The 26,067-nt window shown below is 41.4% G+C and overlaps 2 protein-coding genes across 2 annotated transcripts in view; one reads left to right on the top strand and one right to left on the bottom strand.

The window, feature by feature from the left end:
• The window catches only part of LOC147335057 (serine/threonine-protein kinase 26-like), a 52,726-nt gene extending 50,337 nt beyond the window's left edge, over window positions 1-2,389 (top strand). The window contains exon 12 of the mRNA XM_086275638.1: window positions 165-2,389. Coding sequence (XP_086131764.1) covers window positions 165-180 — 16 coding nt within the window. The 3' untranslated portion in view covers window positions 181-2,389. The remainder of the gene's footprint in view (window positions 1-164) is intronic.
• On the bottom strand, window positions 2,123-25,390 carry LOC147335056 (FERM domain-containing protein 7). Its single transcript, XM_086275626.1, has 12 exons — window positions 25,088-25,390; window positions 11,384-11,488; window positions 11,263-11,305; window positions 11,057-11,135; window positions 10,884-10,981; window positions 9,304-9,418; window positions 8,791-8,938; window positions 8,298-8,393; window positions 7,373-7,536; window positions 6,792-6,860; window positions 6,489-6,564; window positions 2,123-6,100 (listed from the first exon to the last, which is right to left on the bottom strand). Exons 1-12 carry the CDS (start codon window positions 25,214-25,216, stop codon window positions 4,865-4,867), a joined length of 2,358 nt encoding a protein of 785 aa, XP_086131752.1. The 5' UTR covers window positions 25,217-25,390; the 3' UTR covers window positions 2,123-4,864.
• Between the last annotated feature and the right edge of the window lie 677 nt (window positions 25,391-26,067).

Raw genomic sequence — 26,067 nt, 5'->3', positions numbered from 1 at the left:
TCTCATTACTCAATTTCTTTTATTGGAAGTTAATTCTCTTATTTATGCCAGAATATGATGCTTTTATTTGCCCTTCGTCCTGTTTCTTTCTCCCTCTTTTACATTATTCAGAACAGAACATTTGTATCCTCCTTCATTTGTTAACCAAATATCTTCCTCCTCAGATACACAACAAATTGAAAGATGGATGGATCGACCCAGGAAAAAGAAAAAACATGAAGAGAGAGAGACTGTTTCCTTTACGGTGACGCTGCTGGATGATGAAAATAAGGCAGATTTGCTGTGCAGTATCTGCTTGCTGTACACACACACATCTCAACACACACTCACACACATGCACGCACACACACTACCAATGTAATATATACACTATATTAAACATATACATATAAATTCCCTGCTGCTGGTTGAAAACCTTTTATCTCCCTATGGTTAATTAAAAAAAAAATCCACAACAATAACGAAAATAAAATCTGATGTATAGCTTTTATTTCTGATCTGCCTTTACCATAATGTGCCTTAGTTCTTTTTGTTATCAGTCATTTTCTACATTTTCTGCTGTCACTTGTTTTCTTAAGAGGTTTTTGTAGAAATGGCTCACGAAGGAAATGTAATACCAAAGAAGGTTCTCGTCCATCAGCAGTGGTATGTTTTTGTGTCATGTTTTTGTGTCATGAGTTGCCTGGAGTCTGTAGATGTCTTTATTCTTGTTTAGTAGCACTTGAGACAGATGATATGCCAATATTACATTTGTTTTTTATTTTTGTTTTTCAGTAATGTCTTTCAGTTACAGTTCCCTGATCCCAGAATTCATTCAAGGTGGTTTCTGTTAAAGCAGTGTAGATCCTTCAATTTTACTGTTTTGTACAGCGACTTTCTTGAATATTCAAGGTGAAAAGCCTCCTACTCTAAAATGGTACAAATGTGGTGAATTTATGGAACTTTTTAATGTCCAAATGTTCCTAAACTTTTAAATTTCCCCATCAAGTTTAATAGCTTATCTCCAGTCTCTGGCTAGCTTGGCTAGGTAGCCAGTTGCCTGTTAACTGGTAGGCTAGCTGTTATTGTAGCTACCCAAAGTTGCTGGCAAGATATGAGTAGTTAAAATGCTGAAAATGGCTGCCATGTGAATAAGGCTGGTTTAGTTAGTTTTAGTAACAAAGCCACTGGCAGCACACAACTGTTAGTCCAGATTTATTTTGTTATGTTAGTCTTGCTAGCCAAATAGTTAGTAGCTTGCTAAACAGTAAGCTAGATAGCTGTTGTTGTTACTGCCCTTCTCTAATTAGCAGCAGTTAAGGCTTTAATCACAGAGGCTTAGAGACCAATCGGTGACCTAGTAGAGGGGGGAAAGAAATGTGTAGTCCCCGATTGATTGGCAAGTGGTTGCTGGAGTGTTCTTGCACTTGCTAGCTTCAATGCAAACCTCCTACCAATTGCTTTGGTTGCTAGCAGATTGCCACAGTTGTTTGTAGTTTGTACGGAAGATGCAAAAATTGTCTACACTGATCAACTACACCAAGTGGTAATGAAACCTTGAAAAATGTGGTGCCAACTGGAAACAAAGAACGTTCCTTTGTAAGTTTTGCCTTACCACTGAAACCAATACATTTCATTAGGCACATGTCCTCTGTTTCCATTACAAATTTTTTCCAGTTTCACTACCACTCGGTGTTTGGTTAGTGTTTGCAGATAAGTCGCCATCTTCCATGCAGACTGCTGGCAAACATGGCAAGCTGCAAGTGACTGAAGCAGTCACGAGTCTTTCAGTGCAACACACTCAATGCAAACACGTTTATCACTTGCCAACTGATTAGGAGGATACGCCTTCATTCTTAGCAACTGGAGGTTACCATGCAGTCACTGACCAGTCTTTTTGACTGAGGTACAGGATGTTAAAATGATGAAAATGGCTGCCATTTGGTGAGTGTAACTACGTTTGATAACCCACACCCAGTAAGATTGAAGGAATCTTTTTTTTTTTTTTTTTTTTTTATTAAAGAATACATGTTGACATGTAGTTATGACACAAAGGTCTTCCAGTGGCTGCTTCATTATATGTAGCATTTTGGAAAACTTGGTAAGTTTCAGATTGTGTCAGAAAGTTTTACGATATCTTCCTTAATAGACAACATTGGAAAGTAGCGCAGGTTTTTTCAAGGGCATGAAGGGACCTGCAGTTGAAGGTGTTACTGATAGTTTGTACCAAAGACACTATATAAAATTCAGTCGCTGTATATTTGTTTCGTTTTTTTTATATATATCATAAGGGATACAATGCTTGTTGAGGGGTAGATGTAAAGTGAAAGATGTAAGATTTTACAGCAATGTACTCATTTTTTGTAGCGGGACTTAGAGTTTTATGAATAAATATTTAAGTTTGATTCAACTGCTTTCACTGGGTTTTATTCAGTGATTATGAGTTCCTTTATTATATATTTTTTACAATCTTGCACTTTATTAATTTTAACACAATTGTCTTCTTGTTTTTAATCCTTTAATGACAAAATGCGACTGTAATATATATAAACCCAAAGTTCACTTTTTTCTACAGAAGTAACAATACATTATATAACTACATCACCCAGAAAATGATTCCACCAACATTATGAAGGCATCATACCCACACACAAAGACTTTATATTTAAGTCCTAGAAGGTCCTTTTCCAACAGACATCAAGATTAATTTAGTCATTTTCACACAGATTAAAAATTATTTATTTTTATTGGTGTTTGATTATTTATTATTATTGTTTTGCTCTGTTTTTAAACCATTGCCATTAGTCTGAAATAATGTCTCCAAATACAGCAGTATGTCAACATTAAATAACACAACCTGAAATTCAGATGATCTGATCGGGATCAAATTGACCACCATTTTAGTCTGTGGGAAAGGTTAAAGCCAGCACAACTACCACATTGCTAATAGTTCGCTGGTCCAGTGGGATCAAAACAGACTCCACATGATTTCAGTCCAATCCACACAATCTGTGAATGTTAGATTCCAGTCCTTGATAGGCTGGATTAACTGGTAAGGGTATGGCTAGTGTTTGCATATAACTATAAATGCATATAAACGGCAACAGGGATTTCATTCTCTCTTAGCGTTTTTTTTGTTTGTTTGTTTGTTTTTTGGATGTAGCAACAAGGGTCTTTGTTGATACACATGTCGCTTATGTTTTACTTTGGACAGTCAGTGAGGACGATCACATAGAAATATAGACAATTATGGACGATTAAAGGTAATGCCAAGAATGCAGATTCTTGGCGTATTCTTTGTACTTTAAAACTCAGTTACACACAGATCGGTTGTTGTTCCCTTGGCAACAACTATTTAGTATGCAAAAAATATGTTTTCCCTTACCAGCTGGCAGTGGAGGTTGCTGCCTGTGGTTAGCAACGTCAAAGATGATAAAATCAACACTTTCCAATAGATGCACTTTTCAGAGTTTCACCACCACTAGGTGATTGTTTGTAGTCAAGTCTCCGTCTTCCACGCAAACTGGATCACCGTAGTGATCTGCCAGTGAGCAAATCAATCAAAAAGAGGTTTTCAGTGCAGTACCATATTCATTTAGCGGCTCTCACTTGGCATCCACTGCCCAGTCAATTGGGGAATACAGATTTTCTTTATCTACCAAGATTTCAGGGGGGTTGTGACCAAACACTCTCCTTTTTTTACCAGCAACTGATAACTTGTCCAGATATGGTAAATTCTGGCTCCAAAAACTAGTGTAACAGTGGCCGAAAAGCTAACGTCACAGTTGCTTCATCCATTTTTTTTTTCAACCTAGGTATGCTTTTCACACATGTACTGCACATAGCTATAGAGTGCTTCAATGAAAGGGGTTACAAAGCAAAAAAGCAACATAGGCACTGGTCTGCAGAAATGTGGAAAAGTGATACGTTTGGGTGAGCCATCCTTAACCATACTGTCAATAAGTGAGAGACTGCATAAAAGACACACATAAAGACATCAAGAGAAAAGCACAGCCTAGAATGCTCGGCCCTTAGAGCATCTGTTGGCTCTATTAAGACATTTGGGGTATTTTGCGGTTTCCTTTTTCCGAGGGGCCACGTTAGAAACTGGGACTTTTTTGGATGGCCACACCAATAAGCTTAATTGATGCAGCCCTGCAGTCCCAGTTTCTCATGTAGTCCCTTGGAAAAATTATTGGCCCACCCCTGCCTTAGAGGGAACGAAAAATGAAAACCAATAGAAAGTTGTTCTGGTTGACCAGTTGTATGGGATGTGAGTGGTCTATTTCAGGATGACAGTGCCTCCACCTATATATGGGCCTACCTTATAGTTAACACGGCTTAAGGAGTAGCCTATGAACTTCACAGTCACCAGATTGCAACTAAAATTAACATCTTCAGGAGACCAATGTGTCTCCATTTGATGATCATCATCAAGACATGAAATGAGGGAAAATATTTAAGAAACATGGTGCCCATACCCCTCTGGTAAAGGAATGTTTGAAGAGTTAATGTTGTAGTGGCTCAAACACCTTAACAAAAAATTTAAATTGTTGTCTGCTTTAATTTGTCAAACATCTTTAATTTCTAAAATACTAATTATTATTATTATTATTATTATTATTATTATTGTTATTTATTTACTTGTTTTTGTAAGCTTGCACCTATAAAATAGCCACTAAAACAGTAGCCCCTTTTCAAAATCTGAGGTTTTCACTTGAAGAAGGCAAAAAAATACATTTCATCTGCCAGTGCACCTCAAAACGACACACTTCTTATCTAATACATTTATCGTGTTATCTACAGTCTGCAGAGGATGTGCTATTTTAAATTATCCTTCCAGTTTTGACTGTGATCATCAATCGCTTTAATGTTTTAATCTTTTCTACAGCGTCACTTCAGTAACCTTTGCCGCTCCTTTCGTATCCGCTCCTCCTTCACTCTTTTCTTTCTTCTCCTCTTCACCCTCTGGCTCCTTCTTTGCAGTTTCTTTTGCTGTTGCATGCTCCTTCTCTTCCTCCTCCCCCTCTTCCTCCTCATCAAGTTGGAGACTCCCCGATGAAAACCTCATCCTGGCTAGTCCAGCGGACCGTACCATCTTGCCTACCTGAGGGGCAGGGCAGTAGTATGGATAGAAAACCTCCGGGTCTGAGTCGCTGTAGCTTCCCGCAGTGCTGCCAATCATACATAGTGAACTGGGGCGTTCAGGCAGAGGGGAAGAGTTTAGTGGGAGGTAGGTGGGTCTGGAGGGGCGCGTCAGGTGGGGGTAGTAACCAAGAGGGCGAAACTCAGAAGCAGGGTTAAAGGCAGTGTTTGAGCTCCTCGAGAGGTTTAATTTGACATCAGGTTGGCTGGCTACACGGCGAGGCAGTCCAGGAAGGAAGTTGGAGTCATCGCTGTAATGACCCGCCTCTGTATGTCCAACGCCCCTGATTCTTGCACCATTGCTTCCTGGTTGGTACATTCTGGCCAATCCCAGCCCACCTGAACCACTGGAGCGGAGGTTTCTCCTGATTGGTGAACTAGATGGCGAATCGTGACACATTGGGTAAAAAGATGGCCGTGTTATGCCATCCATTGTCACATAATCCCGCCGTCTTGTATGTGGAATTCGTTCCAGTGAGGAAACGGTAACAAATTCCGACAAGTAGGGATGTCGGTTGAGTGGCGAGGAGCCACCTAATGGGAACGATGGGAGGACAGGATGATACTGGTAGGCAGGGCTGTTAGGGTAGAGAAGGACCAGCTGCTGTCCTGCATCTGGATGTGGCTGGGGGTTGGGTCGACGTCTAGATCGGTTTCCATAGACACCAGCTAACCGCTGGGCTTGGCGCTGTGTCCCGATTCGTACCCCCCTTGCGTCCTCTACTACAGATATCGAAGCAGATCTCGTCTTCAGTGAGGGTGAAGGCGGCGTTGTCTGGTTGACAGATGGAGAAAGAGGAGTGACTTGGGAGAGGAGGCGAGGCCTCTGGCTGACCTCAACACATGATTGGCTGCGTTTAGCCACTCTTTCGTTGATTTCAATATCATTGTCTCGATGATGCGGGTCCAGCTGATCCTGGCTGTGTATTGCCAGAGCACGACTTGACCGTGGGAATGGGTGGGAATGTTCGTACACCTGAGAAGAAAAGGCACGAACACTCGAGTTGTTTTTATTACTAATATTTTGATTATGCTATTAATTAATTCGCTCATATGATATCAGAATCAATCAGAATCAGAATACTTTATTGATCCCTGGGGGAAATTATTTTTTGTTACAGTGCTCCATTTTAAACCATATCAGAGTATGTATGTATTAGATAATATCAGAGAACTGTAAAAAAGAAGAAAAAACGGCCCAAGAACATGTAATGAAATTTTGAAAAACCCATAGCTCTTCAAGTTAATTAAACAAAATCATTAAAAACAGATAATAGAACAGTAGCTGTTTTAATTTTGTCAGACATGAATATGCTTTGTGTGTCAAGTAATAGTTTTAAAGACTGAACAGTCATATTTATTACCTGTTTGGAGACATCTGTGAGGAGATCAGGAGAAGATCGACATTGTCTGGGGTCACAGTCAGTCTGACTGTACATCCTGGACAGACAGAGAAAGGAATAAAATAACGGATGTTATACACAGACTATAAAAATTGATCACAAAATATTCCTCTGTTCCAGATCCTTTGACCTATACATAAGATGGCTTAATAAAATATGTTGCCGTTTCAAGTACTTAAAGCTCCTTGCTTTTGAAGTACATGCATAAGCAAGTTTCTTGCTTATGAAAAGGAAATTGAAGCATCAATAAAATCTCTCTCTCACTTTTCAAAGTGTGAAGGCTTCTTCTCCCCTGATCCCAGACACTCCAGCAGCTGCTTCTGGGTCCGACCACTGCCAAACAACATTACTAACATCAGATGGACACACTACCACACCTGACTGAAAACAAAGAGTCTGAATATTCATCAGAAGAAAAGGGTAATAAAAAAACGCTCACAGTCCATCATATTTCTCAGGTTTTTGCTTATAAATCAGCAAATGACTTTGAGCACAGTTTGGTTCAATTCTAACCAATACTATCAGTAGGGATTCTTGTGAGTTGTGGACAGACTGATCACCACGACATGATCTGTCCTTTGGATAAGCTGGAAAGCTCAGGATGGTTTATTCAAACACTACAAGAGTAGGTAAGTAAAAAGTTTTGTGAGTCAAAATATTTGTGTACAAGCTTAAATCCAGATGATGTACCACTAAATGGTTGGAGAACAATTCATGCATAGTAGACACTGGAAGTAAATGACTTTGATTTTGGGCAAAAGATGATTAATATATATATATGTATTATACAAAAGCCTGAATGCACCTTCAGATTATAGCATTATGTGCACTTGTCTGCATTTTACCTGTATCTGAAGCTGGAGCCTTTACATGACAGCAGAGTTTTGTGTATGGCCTTTGGTTCCTCAGCCAGCCTGAAGAAAGCATGGTACTCCACACACATCTTCCAGAATGATTTACACACATCACGGCTGGCCATGGCCAACTCTAGTGTATCCTTACACGAGGGCTGGATGGACATGAAATAAGACGATGATGAGTCAAATATTTACAACCGCCTCTGTATAGCATGCTGTCTGCACTTCAAGTCCCAAAAAGTCTTCTACCGGAGAACTTAAAAGCCCCCATAGGGTGCTCTGTGGAAACTGGCACCAGTGCTTTAGCTGTAGAACCTTTACATTAGTAACTTGGTAGCTGCTATGGATCGGATTTGATCTTTACATTGCCTATTTGCATGCTGTTCACAAGTACTTAGAACTACTGGCCAGGAGATCTCCACAAAAGCCTTACTCTTTTGGCCAGGATGTTTTGTTCCTTCCAAAGATCTCTTAAATATTTGGACCTGCCCATTTTTCATGCATCCATCACAAGAGTCCCCTGTTCACTCACAGGGGAGTGAGACATAAACTCACTCATTATTCCATACTAAATACTAATGGTAGGTGTGTCAGTTTAGCTAACTGGTTGAGCAGGTGACCACATGCCATATGGCTGAAATGCAGATGTCCAGGATTGAGTCTGGCCCATGGCTTATTTCTACATGTCTACCCCCCCACCACCCTTTCTTTTCTACTCTTAACAGCTCAACTATTGAATAACGGCCAAAAAAACCCCCATCCATCCGCTTCCCCTTATCCTTTTTCAGGGTTGCGGGGGAGCTGGAGCCAATCCCAGCTGTCTTAGGGTGGGAGGCAGGGTACACCCCTCAAAGATAAATCTTAATAGGACAAAAAGCAAAACCGTGTGGCCCAAACTGGACCAGTTTCTCACCCCAACTTTATCATGTAGTTTGATGAGGAAATGCTTGCGTTTGAAGCTTAGCTTGCGGATCTTTGCCCAGCTGAATGTGTTAATTTTTGTGTTTCCCTGGAAAAACACAAGAAAAAAATAATGAGAGATTATATGTAATGTGTAGTGTAGCATCTGCACACATATTTAGCCTCAAACAGTGTTCCTCTCCTAAACCTGTTAGTTGATTTTTGAGAAATGCACATGGAAATTGTAAACTTTTATTGGTACTGTAAAAACTAAAAAGGATCACCGACGTCCTCAGGTTTTATCTCTACACATCTCGCATATCTTGTTTTATCTCGCATACAATGAATGATTGTTAGTTTATTAGATCCATTAAATTTATTGTGTTGTAACTTCACAAACCAACTTTTTTTATGCTAAAACAGCAACTCCTAGCTTAGAAGAAGAGGAAATTTTTCTGATGGAAAAAAATAAAAAGATTTGTCCTTTTATGTGGAAGTGGACACACCTGAAAGACTAGCACTCCAGAGTGTGTGACAGCCAGATTGATCCTCATTCCCTCCCCATCATAGGCAGGGTAAGGCCTGATTCCGTACATGTCCAGCTTCCTCGCCACCTCCAGCAGCTGGATGTCGGAGTTTGCTGGAGAGAGTCCTCTATGGACAGAAACAAAGAATCACAATTACTATCCAGCCTCTGATTTATGGAGAGTTGGATGCATTGCTGTTGTTTTGCTGCCAATTTGACCCAGCAGTCACTTCTGCTTTTCCAACAAAATTTCTCCTAGTTAGACTCAAACAACACGTCAAACACATGTTTCAAAAGTGGCATTTTGGTTGGAAACGATCATATTTTCAAATCTATCGTCTTTTTAAAAGAATCTATGGGTGGGATGGGGGAAAGAGGCGCAGTCCTACGTCCAGTTAATACTTTGCCCTTTCTCTCTGGTCAAAATTAACACTAGTTTGACAAAACTGTCCACATACTACAGAGCACCAGTGTCTTCTGCTTCACTTCATACCTGTGTTTCTTGTGAAACTTGATGATTTTGTGGTCCAGATATTCCTGGTTGGGAACATAGTGCTTCATCTCCAAATGCTGGCAGTCCAGCTCCTCATCATAGTCCCCTATCTCTGCTGTAGCACAAATGCAAATGCATGCAAACACATATTTAGTTTCTCTGCGTTTTAAATATTTAATTGCAGTATAGTCACCATTTTTGGGCCATTTGGGAAGGAGAGAATCGGAATGGGTCGTTGCTCTAGAGGGAAATCTTTGACTAAGTAAATGCAGTATATGAAACACATTTTCAAAAACATAATGTATATAATGACTATGTACTCCCCGGACCCTTTATTAGGTACACATGCAGAAAAATGCATGTAGCCATGTAAACATATAGATTTCCTACCAAAGTTCAAATTTTAGTGTGGCACAGTTGTTGGTACCACATGGGCTCATCTGAGCATTTCAGAGACTGTTAATCTACTGGGAATTTCCCTCACAACCATCACTAGGCTTTACAGAAAATGTCCCAATAAAGATAAAATATCCCACGAGCAGCAGCTCTGTAGGTGAAAATACTTTGTTGATTCCAGAGATTACAGGAGAAGGGCCAGACTGCTTTGAGCTGATAGGAAGGCAGCAGTAAATCAAATAACATGATATGAAGGTATGCAGAAGAGCATCTCTGAATGCACAACATGCTGAACCTTGAAGCAGATGGGCTATAGCCGCAGAAGACCAAACCAGGTGCCACTGTTGTCAGTGAAGGCCAAGAAACTGCCGGTGTAATTGTAAGAGGATACTTTCTTAAAATACACATTTAAACAGTTGAACATTGTTTGAATGCCATTGCCTATGCCTATCCTCTGATGGCTGCTTCCAGCAGGATAACACACCATGTCACAAAGCTCAGATCATCTCAAACTGTTTTTTTGAACACGACAATGAGTTCACTGTACTCAAACGCGCTGCACAATCACCACATCTGAATCTGAGCACCTCTGGGATGGGCACCTGCGTCTGTGTAATGCTATCATGTCAATATGGACCAAAATGTCTGAGGAACGTTTCCAGTACTTTTCTACGGAGCCCCACAAGGGACATGGGAGAAAAAAAAATTAAGACTGACTTTTGCGAGATCTCGCAAAACAAACTCAGGATCTCACAAAAGTTTTAGCCGCATTCTTTGGTGGCCGCCAGCTCGAAGCCGACCGGGAGGTCGAGGCACAATGTGCCGGGAAAGCGGTGTTCCTCCCGGCTGTAGTAGGTCTCGACCTCCCATTAGCTTCGAGATGGTGGGTGTCAGATCTCCAAAAACGTCGGAGCACTTTTGCAAATATGTGATGTCTTGTAAACCCAGCAGATATTTGACGTTTACATAGCTACATTCACACCTCGAAATATCTTAAAAGTTTTGCGACATCTCGCAAAAGTTTTGCGAGATCCCGAGTTTGTTTTGCGAGATCTCGCAAAACTTCATCGTAATTTTTTTTTTCTGCCATGTCCCTTGCGGGGCTCCATACTTTTCTGAATCTTCCGCAAAAACAAAAAAAAAAATAAAAAATTACAGCAGGTGTGATGCACTTTGATGCTTACACTGCAGTATGTGAGAGACCAGCAGGGCGGCACTGTTGTCATTACAGGTCAGACTGCCATTAGACAAGTCCTGCTTGATCTGTAAGGCAAAAAGATACCTGTGCACACACAAAACAGTATGAGTACACCTACTGTGGCATTTCACATATATCACATCTATGCTCAGACTTTACCTGGTGAGGCCTCTCTTGAGTTGTCCAGGATCTGGTGGAAAAAATTTGACTATAAACCTGAAGAATAAATCATTGGTGTCTGACAGAGGGGAAAAGAAAAGAGATTATAGACGTAGGACAATGGTGCCAACGGAGACGTTGAGATCTGGAAATATTTGGAGGAAATATGAAGTCAGAGCACTAATCTTAGGACAGATATGACTTACATTTGATCTGTTTGACCAAAGGTTTCAGCAGCTCCAACCAAACCTGCAACAGAAACTTGTTAAGACATTAAAAACCTCCCGCACTGATCTGTGCGTATCTGTGTGATCCAGCATTTCTTACATAATTGCCACTGTGGTGTCTGAACTCCAGGCCAAAGTACTCCTTCTCCAGCAGTTTCAGATGACCGCACACTTTGTTGTAGAAGTCGCCACCTAAAACCTTTTGCTGGAAGAAAGAGTGGGAGAGAATTAAAGTGAGAAGGATAATAGGACTTTTTAATTGAGACGTTCTTAAAACTAAAGTCCGGGAGTGCTCCTGGGAGCCCAGAAAAATGTGCTACAGCTCAGTTACTTTATCCACTAATACTTTGCTTAATGAGAGTTTGCATAATCATGGCCATTTTTTTTCTTTCATATTTAATTAATCTGTGGAAGATATGCATAGGGGACATTAAATGATTAAAAGACAACAGACAGAAAAAGTTGAGGCATGACAGAGGACAACGGCAGAAAATTTTGAACTGTATCCATGGAAACTGAGACCTTCATTGCTCGTCTTACTTAACCTCCTAATGGTGAACACGTCAGGCGAAAGGTTAAGATTAGGTTTGTTTGTTTTTTTCACTAGTTTGTTAATTAGGCACATTTTCAAATATTAGAAGGTGTTGCCTTTCACATGAAGTCTCACACATTTCTTTTGCCGTCATGGTTACAAATCTGTAAAAATGGTGTATTTCAACTAATGTCCCTGACTCTGGATTCCAGTGACTTTTGGGTCATTGGAAACTCAGTTTGCTGGCAGATATGTATAGATATATAAACCTAAGGGGTCTTCTCTGCCAATGCCAAAAGCACAACTATACAGGCTGATTTGTGACAAATGCTGGTTGATGAATGGGATGCCATCCCACAGCAGTGTGTGAACGAGCTGGTGACCAGCATGAGGAGGAGGTACCAGGCTGTGTATGGTTCTTCCACATGGTACTGAGGTCCATTTGTTCAATGAATAGACTGTAAACTGTTGCTATGTCTTGTTTCTTCAGACTTCAATTATCCAATCCATTAAATTAAACCAAACAAGACTCAAGAATAAATTGTTTGGCCTTGGCAGAGAAGGTCTGGCTTGTTTTTCATGGACAAAACCCGCATACTCAACTCTGCTGCTCAACTCACAAATGTATTTCCCTTACAAACGTGGCTCCATTTGAAGGGAAATAATGAACAGATTATAACAGATATATACACTGCATTCCAAATTATTATGCAAATTATATTTTTCTCTGTTTTTCCGAAATAGTCGATTCAAATGACAGTTGGCATCATTTTCGAGTCATCGACCAACAGAATATAATTCAAATGTTGCTGAACAAAACTCCCAATGAAAACAGTATGTTCTTCAAAAATAAAAAACTTAAAATGCACTATTCCAAATTATTACGCACACAGAGCTTCAAAAGATTTTATAGGTTGTAGAGAATTCAAAATAGTCATTTGTTGAATTTGCAGCATTAGTAGATCAATTTCACTGAAATCAAAAGCTATTTCAATCAAAAACATCTTAACAGATCAAGTTACATATTAACATAGGACCCCTTATTTGATAGCAGTTTTACAATTCTTGCATCCATGGAACTTGTAAGTTTTTGGAAAGTTTCTACTTGAATGTCTTTGCAGGATGTCAGAATAGCCTCCCTGAGCTGCTGTTTGGATGTGAACTGCCTCCCACCCTTATAGTTTTTTGCTTGAGGATGCTCCAAAGGTTCTCAGTAGGATTGAAGTCAGGATGGGGACCACAACATGAGTTCCTCTCCTTTTACGCCGATAGCAGCCAATGACCCGACTCACTGGACCCTCTACAGTTTGCATACCGCCACAACAGGTCCACTGATGATGCCATAGCCCTGACACTACTGCCCTGTCACACCTGGAGAAGAGAGACACGTATGTGAGAATGCTGTTTGTAGATTGCAGCTCAGCATTCAATACCATCGTTCCCTCGAAGCTGGACAGGAAACTGCAGGATCTAGGACTGAGCAGCTCCCTCTGCAGCTGGATCCTTAGCTTCCTGTCTGACAGACGCCAGGTGGTCAGACTGGGCAGCATCACCTCATTCCCCATCACACTGAACACTGGTGCTCCACAGGGGTGTGTACTGAGCCCTCTCCTGTACTCACTCTACACCTACGACTGCACAGCCACTAACAGCTCCAACATCATTGTGAAGTTTGCGGACGACACTACAGTGGTGGGTCTTATCACCAACGGTGATGAGACGGCTTACAGGGAGGAGGTCAGCGCCCTGACCCACTGGTGTCAAGACAACCATCTCACCCTCAACGTTGCAAAGACAAAGGAGTTGATAGTGGACTTCCGGAGGTGCAGAGAAGTACACACCCCCATCACCATCAACGGCGCTGCTGTGGAGAGAGTGAGCAGCTTCCGGTTCCTTGGCGTACACCTGGCTGAGGATCTTACATGGTCAGTACACACAAACAAAACAGTGAAGAAGGCGCAGCAGCGCCTCTTCTTTCTCAGGAGACTGAAAAGATTCGGCATGAGCTCCCGCATCCTCAGGACCTTCTATCACTGTGCCATTGAGAGCATCCTCACTGGATGCATCACCACCTGGTATGGCAACAGCACCGCCTACAACTGCAAAGCTCTCCAGCGAGTAGTGCGGTGCTCTGAACGGATAATTGGAGGTGAGCTTCCCTCCCTCCAAGACATCTACAGGAAGCGGTGCCTGAGGAAAGCGGGGAGGATCATCAAGGACTCCAGTCACCCCAGCCATAAACTGTTCAGACTGCTTCCATCAGGAAGGAGGTTCTGCAGCATCCGGTCCCGTACCAGCAGACTGAGAGACAGCTTCTTCCACCAGGCCATCAGACTGCTGAACACGTCATAGACACCTCAGCTTCACTACTGGAACGTCAACATTATGCACTACACACTGTATATAAATGCCACTTGTTTTGCACATATTCAACTCTGTATATTTTATATATTTTATTATTATTATTATTATTGTTTTATTTTATTTTTTTACTATTTAATTTGTAAAAATGTGTATACACACACACACACACACACACACACACACACACACACACACACACACGTAGGGAAATATTTAGTATACACATCCAGAAATGCATACACTATTATATATTGTACATATATTTATTAGTTTCAGGTTGGCCATTCTTGTATTTTGCTCGTTTGTGTTGTTGTGTTTGCACATCTCTGTTGCTTGTGGGGCTCGCACACAAGAATTTCACTTGCATGTGCTGTGCCAGTGTGCCTGCACATGTGATGTGACAATAAAAGTGATTTGATTTGATTTCATTTGATGCAGAGGTGTTCCTTGTAGCATGAGATGGTGCATTGACTAGCATGAAGATGGTTATGTTGCAGAAGGCACAGTTCTTCTCTTTCTACCATGGAAGAAGGTGGTCAGTCAGAAACTCCACATACTTTGCAGAGGTCATTTTCACACCTTCAGGGACCCTAAAGAGGCCGATCAGCTCTCTCCCCGTGATTCTGTCTCAAAACATGACTCCACCACCTCCTTGCTGACAACGCAGCCCTGTTGGGACATGGTGGCCGTCCACCAGCCATCCACCACTGCATCCACCACTGCATCCATCTGGACCATCCGGGGTTGCACTGCACTCGTCAGTGGCCAAGACTGTTTGAAAATTAGTCTTCATGTAGTTCTGGGCCCACTGCAGCCATTTCTGCTTGTGAGCATTGGTTAGGGGTGGCCGAATAGAAGGTTCATGCACAACTGCAAGTCTCTGGAGGATCCTACACCTTGATGTTCACAGGGCTCCAGAGGCACCAGCAGCTTCAAATATGTGTTTGCTGCTTTGTAATGGCCTTTTAGCAGCTGCTCTCTTAATCTGATGTATTTGTCTGGCAGAAACCTTCCTCATTGTGCCTTTATTTGCATGAACCCATCTGTGCTCTGACTCAGCCACAAATCTCTTAACATTATGGTGATCACGCTTAAATTTTCGTGAAATATCTAAGGTTTTCATTACATGTCCAAGCCATTCAACTATTTCACTCTTTTCAGCAGCAGAGTGATCATTTTTCCTTCCTATATTGCTTGAAAATGTGGTCTGCTTCATAATGTGGAACATCCTTCTTTAGTAGTTTTTCCTTTAATTGGGCTCACCTGGCAAACAAATGATCATAGGTGTCCGAGATTGATTTCAGTGATACAAAGAGCCCTGAGACACAATTCCATCCATGAGTTTAATTGAAAAACAACTTATTTACTCTTTATGACACTTAAACACAATTTGCATAATAATTTGGAACGCAGTGTATATAAGCTGTGCATCTTTCCTTTAATGTTTGTTGTTAAATTACAATGTTTAAGAGTTTCTGCTACTACTTTTGTTTGCACACCAACCTAATTGGTGTGACCCCCTACATCCATATGAAGTTTGTGACTCCAGCAAGAAATTAAATCACTTTGAAACTGGGTGATTATTTTTGATATGTCCTGTTTTTACCTCCATTTCTGTCCTTTAAACTAACAGTTATATTTCCTCTATTCCCCCCCCCCCCCCCCCCCTTTGTTATTTTCTAAAAACTGATATTTATTCAATCTTGTCACAATCTTATATAACCAGATATTTTACTATTTTAATCACTTGTTATTTAAGTATTTTGTATTTAAGGGGCAGCCAATCAGAAGAAAGTCCAGTTAAAGCGAGGTTGGGGCGTCAAGCCACACTGGAAAATGTAAAGTCAGGTGCATCTCCCACATTGTCATGATTATTTTGAACTCTGGATCATGCAAAGCTTTTCTAGTAGAGTCCAAGAATAGAAATGTGGAGTCAGATCAGAAGAATGGGTCACTTTAACCACATTAGACAAAAATACAAAGGACACTACAAACATGTAAAAGTACTGCCTTATTGTTTATCTATTTTGAAGACCCTGTGTCTTAAATTTAATTCAGGATTAAATCAAAGTAGTAGTGTGTGCCCACATGAAGCCCTGAACCTGTCTCTGGTGTTTGTGCGGTGTTCACTTACTGCAGTGACACGTTTTTGCTTTTTTTTTAGCCTTCACCGTCTTATAGCTGGTGTTTAGTGCCCTGTTGGGGGGGTCACTGGACGTCCCTCATTAACTTGTCATGAGGGAAGGAGAAAGGTTATTAGGGGAGAGGGAGAATGACGAAGGACATGGCAGCTGTAACTGATTATAGAGAGAAGAATAGGCCTAACTGATAATTACTGGAAGCAAACAGCCGCCCACAGATCAGCAGAGCAGTTAGTTTCCAGCAGAGCAGAACAGAGGAAAAAGTGAGCGATGTGCAACTTTGGATGTGAATTCAAAGCAGAAAACAGCAAAACAGTTTCATTAATGATATCTGCACAAGCTTACACGTGTTTGTTTGACTAGTGAAGGGCCTTCATTGCATACAGCAGTGGAGTGTTAGCTCGTTCAAGCTGGTTCCAGAGGAACAAACGCAGTTTTGTCAAATCTCAAAGACAGGCACAGAGTTACCTTTGTCATAGGTGTCATGACACATTGCGAGGTAGCAGTAACACTGAACATGTCCAGCTCATCATGTACGGACAAGTTTAAATTTCAACATATTGGTTAAGTATTATTTTTCAACATGTGCGGTTGTACAGGCCATCAGGCTACTGAATCACTGCCTGATTACTGAACTGTGATGTACACATTATGATACAGTTTTATATAATAACACCTGTACAATCTGTATGTCCTACCTTAGTATGACTATGTACATCTAATTGTACTTTATATTTGGACTTAATTCTACCCTGATATATAGTTCTTGCATTATTGCTGTTTATTTCTATTTCTTATTATTCTTTCACATCATTTTATTTATTTTACTTTTGTGAATTGGACACATGCAGTTCACAGAAAATCCACCAGGGATCAGTATTTCATGCACCAGAGGGCACAAAGTTGCCAGATGTAGCAAAAATAATACAAATTAAAACTCAGTCATTGACCCAAACCAGTTAACCTTAAAAGCTTTGGACTGAAACCAGAGACTCCAGAGGAAACTCAAGCGTGTAAGCTTTATTCACAAGTTGTTCATAAACCAAACATAGAAATTGCTGTCATGGTCCAGTGACGCGTCACAGTTCTCTGTTTTAATCAGCGGACTCACCTCAGTCTTGGTGTCACAGCTTTGATAAACTAATCTGAAGGTTAAGAAAACATGACCTGAGTGACTGAACCATGCACATCGGGGAAAAATTCAGCATGACAGAACATGTCTAACATTTTACGGATTAGCTACCACAAGCTTTGCTAAACATCCACAAGGTGCTGCCATAATTGTTAAGCAGACTGTAGCAAACAAACACTATTGTGTATTTCTGTACCATTAAGCTATGATGAGTAACATATTCAGTTCTTCCTGTTGAAACAGAATAAATTCCAGCAACCTATAACATCTCCAAGTTTCTGGCTTTGATCCTCAACCCGCTGGTAGGCAGCTCTGAACACCACATCCAGAACACCCTGGATTTTGTTGAGAAGGTGAGAGATGTCATTATGGAGGCAGATGAAACCATGGTCTCGTACAACATTACATCTCTCTTCACTTGCATCCCAGTCACGGAAGCATTGGAGGTAGTTCGTAAGCGATTACCGGATGACCCAACCTCAGCAACAGGACCACTCTCAGCATCAACCAAGTGTGTTTGCTTTTGGAACTGTGTCTTCATTCAACCTACTTCACAAGGGTCAGTTCTACAGGCAGAAACATGGGTGTGCCATGGGCTCCCCAGTTTCACCCATCGTGGCCAATTTGTACATGGAAGAAGTGGAAAAGAGGGCTTTGTTATCCTACCATGGAACACCACCAAGCCATTGGTTCAGATATGTGGATGACACCTGGGTGAAAATCAAATCTGAGGATGGACCACAATTCACGGATCACATTAATTCGGTGGACCAACACATCAACTTCACCAGGGAGGATATGAAAAGTGGCAGGTTAGCCTTCTTAGACTGTGAGATTTCCATCAGTAATAGGGGATATCTAAAAGCTGACGTGTACCGTAAACCTACACATACGGATCAGTATCTAAGGTTTGACTCTCATCATCCACTGGAGCATAAACTGGGTGTCATCAGGACGCTACAACACAGAGCGAACACCATCCCCACTGACACAACGGCCACAGAAGCAGAAGAGCATCACATCAAGAAGGCCCTGAGTAAATGTGGTTATCCCAGCTAGACTTTTGTCAAAGCTGGAAAGACACCTAAAGAAAGCTCCAGCTGATCCAGGAGAGAAAGACAACCGCTGCCCAAGCGAAAACCTGCAGTGATCCCATATGTGTCAGGAGTATCGGCGCAGTCGAGACACATTTTTTTCTAAACACCGGGTCTCTGTGGCTTTCAAACCCCAAAACACGCTGCGCCAAAAACTGGTCCGGCCCAAGGATCGGGTCCCCCAACACAAACAGAGTAACATAGTGTACGCTGTTAAGTGCCAGGAGGATTGCCAGGATTTATACATCGGGGAAACCAAACAACCTCTGGCGAAGTGGATGGCACAACACAGAAGAGCTACCTCGTCAGGCCAGGACTCTGCAGTCTATTTACACCTATAGGCCAGTGGACACTCTTTCAAGGATGAGGATGTACACATCCTGGACAGGGAGGAACGCTGGTATGAGCGCGGAGTCAATGAGGCCATTTACTTGAAAAGGGAAAGACCATCTCTGAATCGAGGAGGGGGCCTAAGGGTACATCTTTCACCATCTTACAATGCTGTGATTGCAGCCATTCCCAAACTCTCTGTGAATGGTACTCATCGCAATTCATCAGTGATCTTTGATCAATGAGCCTTGATCAGTGGTGTTGATCAATGCTCAAGAGAATTTGCATATTAATGATCAAGGAACTGACCTCCCAGCCCATTGTTCCTTCAGTGGGCTGGTTTCAGTCATTATGCAAATGTACTGTTTATAAGATTGGGGAAACCTGCAGTCAGCTGAGACTGAAGAAGTCAGTTGGATGAGTGACGAAACGTTTCTCCCACTGAAAATGCTACATACAGATGAATAGAATCAATCTTTTAGGACTGCACAGAAATGGTTCAGGAATGGTTTGAGGACCACAACAATGAGTCTGAGGTGTTGACTTGGCCTTGAAGTTGCCCATATCTTAAGCAAGCATCTGTGGGATGTGCTAGACAAACAAGTCCGTTCCACGGAGGCCCTACCTCACAGCTTACAGGACTTAAAGGATCTGTTGCTAACATCTTGATGCCAGATAGCACAGCATGCCTTCAAGGGTCTAGTGAAGTCCATGCCTCAGTGAGTCAGGGATGTTTTGGCAGCAAAATTAAGCTAAATTAAATTTTATTCATATTACACTAATTCCCAACTACAGTCACCTCTAGGTTCTTTATATCATAAGGTAAAGACCCCACAGCAGTACAGAGGGGGACCGACACAATATTAGGCAGGTGGTTGTGATGTTATGCCTGATCAGGGTGTTTACTAAATTTATCACATTTTATTTTTTCCCTATTCTGTCCATCCATGCCTTTTCCTTCAGCTCTCTTTCCTCTTGTACAGACTCTGCTAATGTCCCGGAGGCCGCTGGGAAACTGACAGGGAAGAAAGCATGGGCATGGAAAAATGGAGCTCCTTTGCTAGCACAATACTGCAAGCCATGCACACACACTCACACACACTCACACACAGATTCTTTTTAGATTGCAATACTGCCTTGCAGGCGACGTTACCATGTTGAAAAAGAGGCCCGTTGGTCTGCTTTTTCTGACCTGGATAGTAGAGCAGCACATGGCTGTTCATAGACAGCAGAGTGTTTACACCTCACACAGCTGGTAAACATCTGCAGCTGTTTGGCCCATTAAAAAAATAAAATAAATCTTTCTTTTGACAGACTTAATTAAGTCACCAAGAAGTGACTGTTGTTGTGATTTTAACCTCCTAAGACCCGAACTCTTCCACGACACGCATTTTTAATTTCTCTTTGATATTTGGGCTGATTGGGGCCTGTTGAATGTAAAAACAAAGAATTACCAGATTTTATTTTATTTTTTACCTTATTTTTTTTTAAAGAAAAATAAGAGCCACATATGAGGATATTCATTTCATATTTTGATAGAACAGTAGCAGTATAATGTCCTCGTAAGTGGATATCAGGCCCTTGTAGAGCAAAATTGAGTATTTTAGTCTAAATAACCCAAAATGTGATGTCCACATATGTGGACGACAGGTCCTAGGAGGTTAAATAAAATTTAATTGAATTTTCCATCTAAGTTTAATTCTCTGTCATTACTTTGTGGTGGATGTGCTTACAGCCACATGACTTATGAAGCTGGTAACAACATTCAGGTTTTAGGAGGTGTTCAGAGACACACTGTACATACAACCACAAAACTTTTTCCAATAACTTTTAGCAATGCAGATGTTAACAACTGTGATATTTCTGCTTGGTATCACTTGATAATGTCAGATAGATCAGGCAGCGTTTCATGAAAGATCCACTTCCTGATGCAACCCCAAATGGCTATATGTGTCTCTAACTGGAATTGTTGACATGCTAACATTGGAAACATGCTAGCACAGTGATGATACTGCATGGCATATCAGAATCAGAATCAGAATCAGAATACTTTATTGATCCCTGGGGGAAATTATTTTTTGTTACAGTGCTCCATTTTAAACCAACATTAAGACAAGACAGACAATACGCTAACTAAGAATAGTACAATATATACATATATATACATACATACATACATAAGTCACTTATAAATAAATATTTGGAAAAGAAACATGTGTAGTTGTAGCAGCAAACAGTGTGTTAAGTGGATGCGTTGTACAGGGAGATGGCCACAGGCAGGAATGATTTCCTGTGTCGTTCAGTGGTGCTTTTCAGTAATCTCAGTCTCTCACTGAACGAGCTCCTGTGACTGACCAACATGTCATGGAGTGGGTGGGAGGTGTTATCCAACATTGTCTTTATCTTGGACAGCATCCGCCTCTCCGACACCACCTTGAGGGAGTCCAGCTCCATCCCCACAACATTGCTGGCCTTACGGATCAGTTTATTAAGTCTGTTGGCATCTGCGACCCTCAGCCTGCTCCCCCAGCATGCAACAGCATAGAGGATCGCACTGGCCACCACAGACTCATAGAAAATCCTCAGCATTTTCTGGCAGATGTTGAAGGACCTCAGTCGCCTCAAAAAATAGAGATGACTCTGGCCCTTCCTGTAAAGTGCTGTGGTGTTTTTAGCCCAGTCCAGTTTATTGTCAATGTGTACTCCAAGGTATTTATAGTCCTCCACAATGTCAACACTGACCCCCTGGATTGAAACAGGGGTCAAGTGTTTCCTGGTCTTCCTGAAGTCCACGATCAGTTCCTTGGTCTTTGCCACGTTGAGCTGCAGATGATTCTGCTCACACCACGTGACAAAGGAGTCGACCACAGCCCGGTACTCTGTCTCATCATCCCTGCTGATGCATCCAACCACCGCAGAGTCATCAGAAAACTTCTGAAGATGGCATGTCTCTGTGCAGTGGCTGAAGTCTGTGGTGTAGAGGGTGAAGAGGAAGGGGGAGAGGACAGTCCCCTGTGGTGCCCCTGTGTTGCTAATCACCTTGTCAGACACACACTGTGGGAGACGTACATATTGTGGTCTTCCTGTCAGGTAATCAACAATCCAGGACACCAGAGAAGCATCCACCTGCATCGCTGCTAACTTATCACCCAGGAGGGTCGGCCTGATGGTGTTGAAAGCACTGGAAAAGTCAAAAAACATGACCCTCACAGTGCTCGCCGGCTGTATATGCATCTGCATATGTAAGAGCCTGATGCTGTGGCCTGCTTTTATCCCTCAGGATGGCGTTTCTCTGCTGTACGGCTATTTCACTGCGAAAACACATGCTGGCAGTGAAGTTTCTCTCTTCTAATAAAAGAGAAAAATGAGTTCAAGAATAACCAGAAATGCATAGGAGTAAACAGGAGCACTTAAAAGACCTATCAAAGTGCGCCGATTTGACATATAGTAACATTTCTAGGTAGGTACCTATCAACTTCCAGCACACCCACAGCATAGATTTGATATTGAAATCTATATCATGGTAACTTTAAAGTAGCTCACCAACATCGCTAATCCAATAGCTAGTTCTCTGACAATGTTGACATGTGCCATTTTTCTGGTTTCCGTAGCTCTAATAACACGCTTATTGGCCAGGGGTGATTCTGAAGTCTTCTGTTTGCTGTGACAGTAAAATCAGCTGTCATTCAACATTTATCAGCTCCAAGTCCAACATGAACAGCTCAGGCAGTCCTGATGGCAGATCAGGAACATCAATGCACAAGTATGAATGCAAACAGTACAGGCTATCTTTCTTCTTCTTCTTTTGTCCCTAGCTGGTGGTTGTCCACGAAGCCAATACATTGCTGTGGGTGCCGTAGGGTTTCCATTTTGGTCAATGATGCATTCCCAGGCCTTGTGGTCTCTTGCCTTCACATTTGCTTGCTCATTTGCTTGGGTTAGGCGTCATTGTTTAAAATCGTCTTCAATTTGCTTGATCCAAGTCTTCTTAGGCGAGCCACGCTTGATTCTCCAGTGGGCGGGGTGCTGCTGCATCAAAAGGTGATGCGGCAGATGTGGCCAAATCATTGCAGTCACTTCCTAATCCACTCTTCCATTGAGGGCTGCTGGTGACATTGACTACGTATCACGCTGTTGCTGAGACGATCACGGAGGGACACTGGGAGAATCTGACGCTAAACAGCGGATTTGGAAGCACTCCTGTAGGATGCTGTTCAGCAATCCTGAAGCACCTACAACTGTAATGAAACTTTTTTTTTTAAATCAGGTTACAGGGTATTTTTTAACTGACTTCTGCCTGTCATTATGTTACTGAAGACTGCATCAGTATATTTAATGCTGAGTGAAAATTAAACTGTATTAGTAATGGCAGTATTAGTCACTGTGATGACTAATACTAATATTTAAAGACAATTTCTCTCATTTGTGCCTACCATGTGAAACAGCCCACGTAAGAGTTTCTGAAAAGACATTTTGGAGCTTTTCCATTTTTAAAAAATGAAAGTTTAGACAGGAGATGGTTCAAACACACCATTTCTAATGAAGAAACTGGGGTTTGAGCCTCGTTAATGCATTAATTTCAGTTTTTAGGGGGGAGAGCAGTCCTAGCAATGCATAAATCTACACAAACCTGCCTTCACAAACACTTTTCTGTCGCTAAACAGCACCTGCAAGACAAACAATCAACTGTTACAGCTGTACCAGTGTTGTCAGAAAGCTTGAGAGTTTGTTTCCCTATTTCATCTTTTTCCCTATTTTACTGGACAAACTAACACAGAGAGAGAGTCAAGAGTGGCAGTAACTCAGGTGGGAGAGGTTTTGATTGTTCTCCTCACTTGTGCTAAACTGCACTTGGATATGACACTAAAACTCAAGTTGCTAATGTTAGTAGGCAAGCAACTCACATTGTAGTTCTCTTTGTGAGCCACTAAGGTAAAACGGTGTTATGTAAGTGCAAGCAGGAAAGGACATAACACACATTTATCTCCTGTGTGTTCTCCATATCATATAATCCATCATTTCTTTTATGTCACAAAAGCTGTGAAAGCTGCCGGGGGCAAATGTAATTGCATGTAAACGGACCAAACTTCAGTCAGGAGAACAACTGAGATAATCCATCCACAATACGAGGTTAGACATTCATATACTGCTGCATGGGCTGGGCTGTAGTTACATTGTAAGGTTTTAAAAACCGAGCTCTAAAATGAATAGTGGCAATAATCACAGAGAGAGTCTCACAGTTATCACTGACTTTTTAAAGTCAGATTAAATAGAACAAGATGCAAAGCATTAAAACATGTTAAAAACACAACAGCCTTAATAAACTCAGAGTAGTTTGGACCCGGAAGCAGGGTTCATACGTCATCACCGAAAGACCAGATTGACAGACCTGAAACTCTTTCCATCTTTTTATACAGTCTGTGGTTATCTGTAATAGATAAATTAATTGATTATTGAGTGCAGCAATCTTGTGCTTTTGTATCTTTGATTGCAGTTTTGCCACTGATTGAAACCCACCTGAAAAAATAAGTACATGGGAATATGGTAGTATAGCTACACTATACTGACCACAGATCTGCTATTTATTTAAATATAACTTGCAGCGCTCTTCTTCTGTTTTTGATTGTTCAACAGAGATAATCAGAGACACGGGGTTTGTGTCGGATGTTGGTGCCTAAGAATAAGGAACACTCGTAAGCATAAATGTGAAGCACATTTATGCTTAAATGGTCAGTTTCTGTTTTGCAGTCTAACTAAATAAATACTTTAGTACAAGTACACACTCTCTGCTGCATAAAGCACGCTATAAAAACCTAAAATAGTGTCTATAAAGCAGGTTTAACTTATATTAAACAGCAGATTAAACCCTGTCAGACCAGAGAAGTGCATGACCAGGTACTCCCAGATAATAATCCTCAATATTATATTAAAGCGTAAATGTTGGAGAAGAATCCAGTCTGAACAGAGCCCGTGGTGGATTCCCCCTCTTTGATTTCTTTCTTTTTTCAGGAAGGAGGGGAAGAAAGTTGCAAACAAAGTGACAGAAAGCTTTATCAAAACGGGGAAAAAATAATATCCAGACAGATTTAAAACGCATATTCGACACATTTGATCATTTATAATATTGTTTTGAAGAGAGACACGTGCTGTATGTGGATCCACTCAGAAAAGTAAATATGAATGTTTTCACTGCCCCCTGTGAAGGGCTTACCTCCACTTCGAACGTGCGCTCGCTGTCATCCAGGTAGACCACGCGCAACCGGAGCTTGGTCTCCTTGGAGACCCGGGACTTGGTAGTGAGGTTCTCGAGTCTCCCGGTCCGCCGCTGTCGGTCCCCCATCTCTCCCGCTCCTTTCTGTTTGTCTGCGTCTCTCAGGAGAAGTAACAACTAAAACAACTACGATCGTCCATTAAATCCATGTCCACGAGAGTTAATCCCACGAGAAACGGCTTCACGCGCTCCCCGCCATTACCATCAACACCAAAACCTCCACGATCGTGTTCATCCTCCCCTTCGCTCCTACCGCTGGAGCGCGCGCTCTCCGGATGCGCAATGGCACGCTGACGTTGTCTCCAGACAGCCAGACCTCATCCAGCTTCTCGTTCACTGAGAAATCACTGGATTAAACTCACTGCACATAAATATTACTGCGCTTAAACACACTTTCATGTACTTGTACTTTAGAGGAGTAATACAGCTCCCACCTTCTCATCTATTGTGTCTTTTTATTGGCTATTGTGACAATTTCTTATTTATTTTACACTCACAGGGCTTTGTCTTTAAAAATCGCCTAATAAACAAACTTTACTCGCATTTCACTGCATTCACCTTTAAAAAGTGCTTAGAATGACTTCTAACACTGTGATCTTAAAAGTTGATTATTTAGACTAAAAATATCATCATTTGCACGAAATGTGGTGATTTGATACTTTTTAACAAGTTACTGGGACTCAACGGGACACTGTCACTGTGTTACTGATGAGGAGTTCTCACTGTTTTTTTTTTTTTTTTTTACGTTTTAATACAAAATAGTTTATAAATTAGCTCCACATCAGCCACATCAAAAGAGTACAGCTCTACTTGCAGTAAGCATCAATGCATGCGTAATAATGATCTAATACTTTATAACAGTACAACAGATCATTATATGAGCACACAGGGGGCAATTTGATTTACTGAATACTTAACGG

Source organism: Aulonocara sp. 'chitande type north' Nkhata Bay, linkage group LG3, assembly GCF_057382095.1.
Source record: "Aulonocara sp. 'chitande type north' Nkhata Bay isolate Kocher_YH1m ecotype deep benthic linkage group LG3, A_spYH_male_GT1.1, whole genome shotgun sequence".
Classification (NCBI taxonomy): domain Eukaryota; kingdom Metazoa; phylum Chordata; class Actinopteri; order Cichliformes; family Cichlidae; genus Aulonocara; species Aulonocara sp. 'chitande type north' Nkhata Bay.
This window is presented reverse-complemented; position numbering and strand designations above follow the sequence as displayed.

Coding starts and splice junctions, on each gene's coding strand:
- LOC147335056 (XM_086275626.1), bottom strand. CDS start 25,216: ATGGGGGACCGACAGCGGCGGACCGGGAGACTCGAGAACCTCACTACC. Junction 11,489..25,087: donor AGCGCACGTTCGAAGTGGAG/GTAAGCCCTTCA, acceptor TCTTTCTTCCAG/CAAAAGGTTTTAGGTGGCGA. Junction 8,939..9,303: donor AAGTTTCACAAGAAACACAG/GTATGAAGTGAA, acceptor TTCTGTCCATAG/AGGACTCTCTCCAGCAAACT.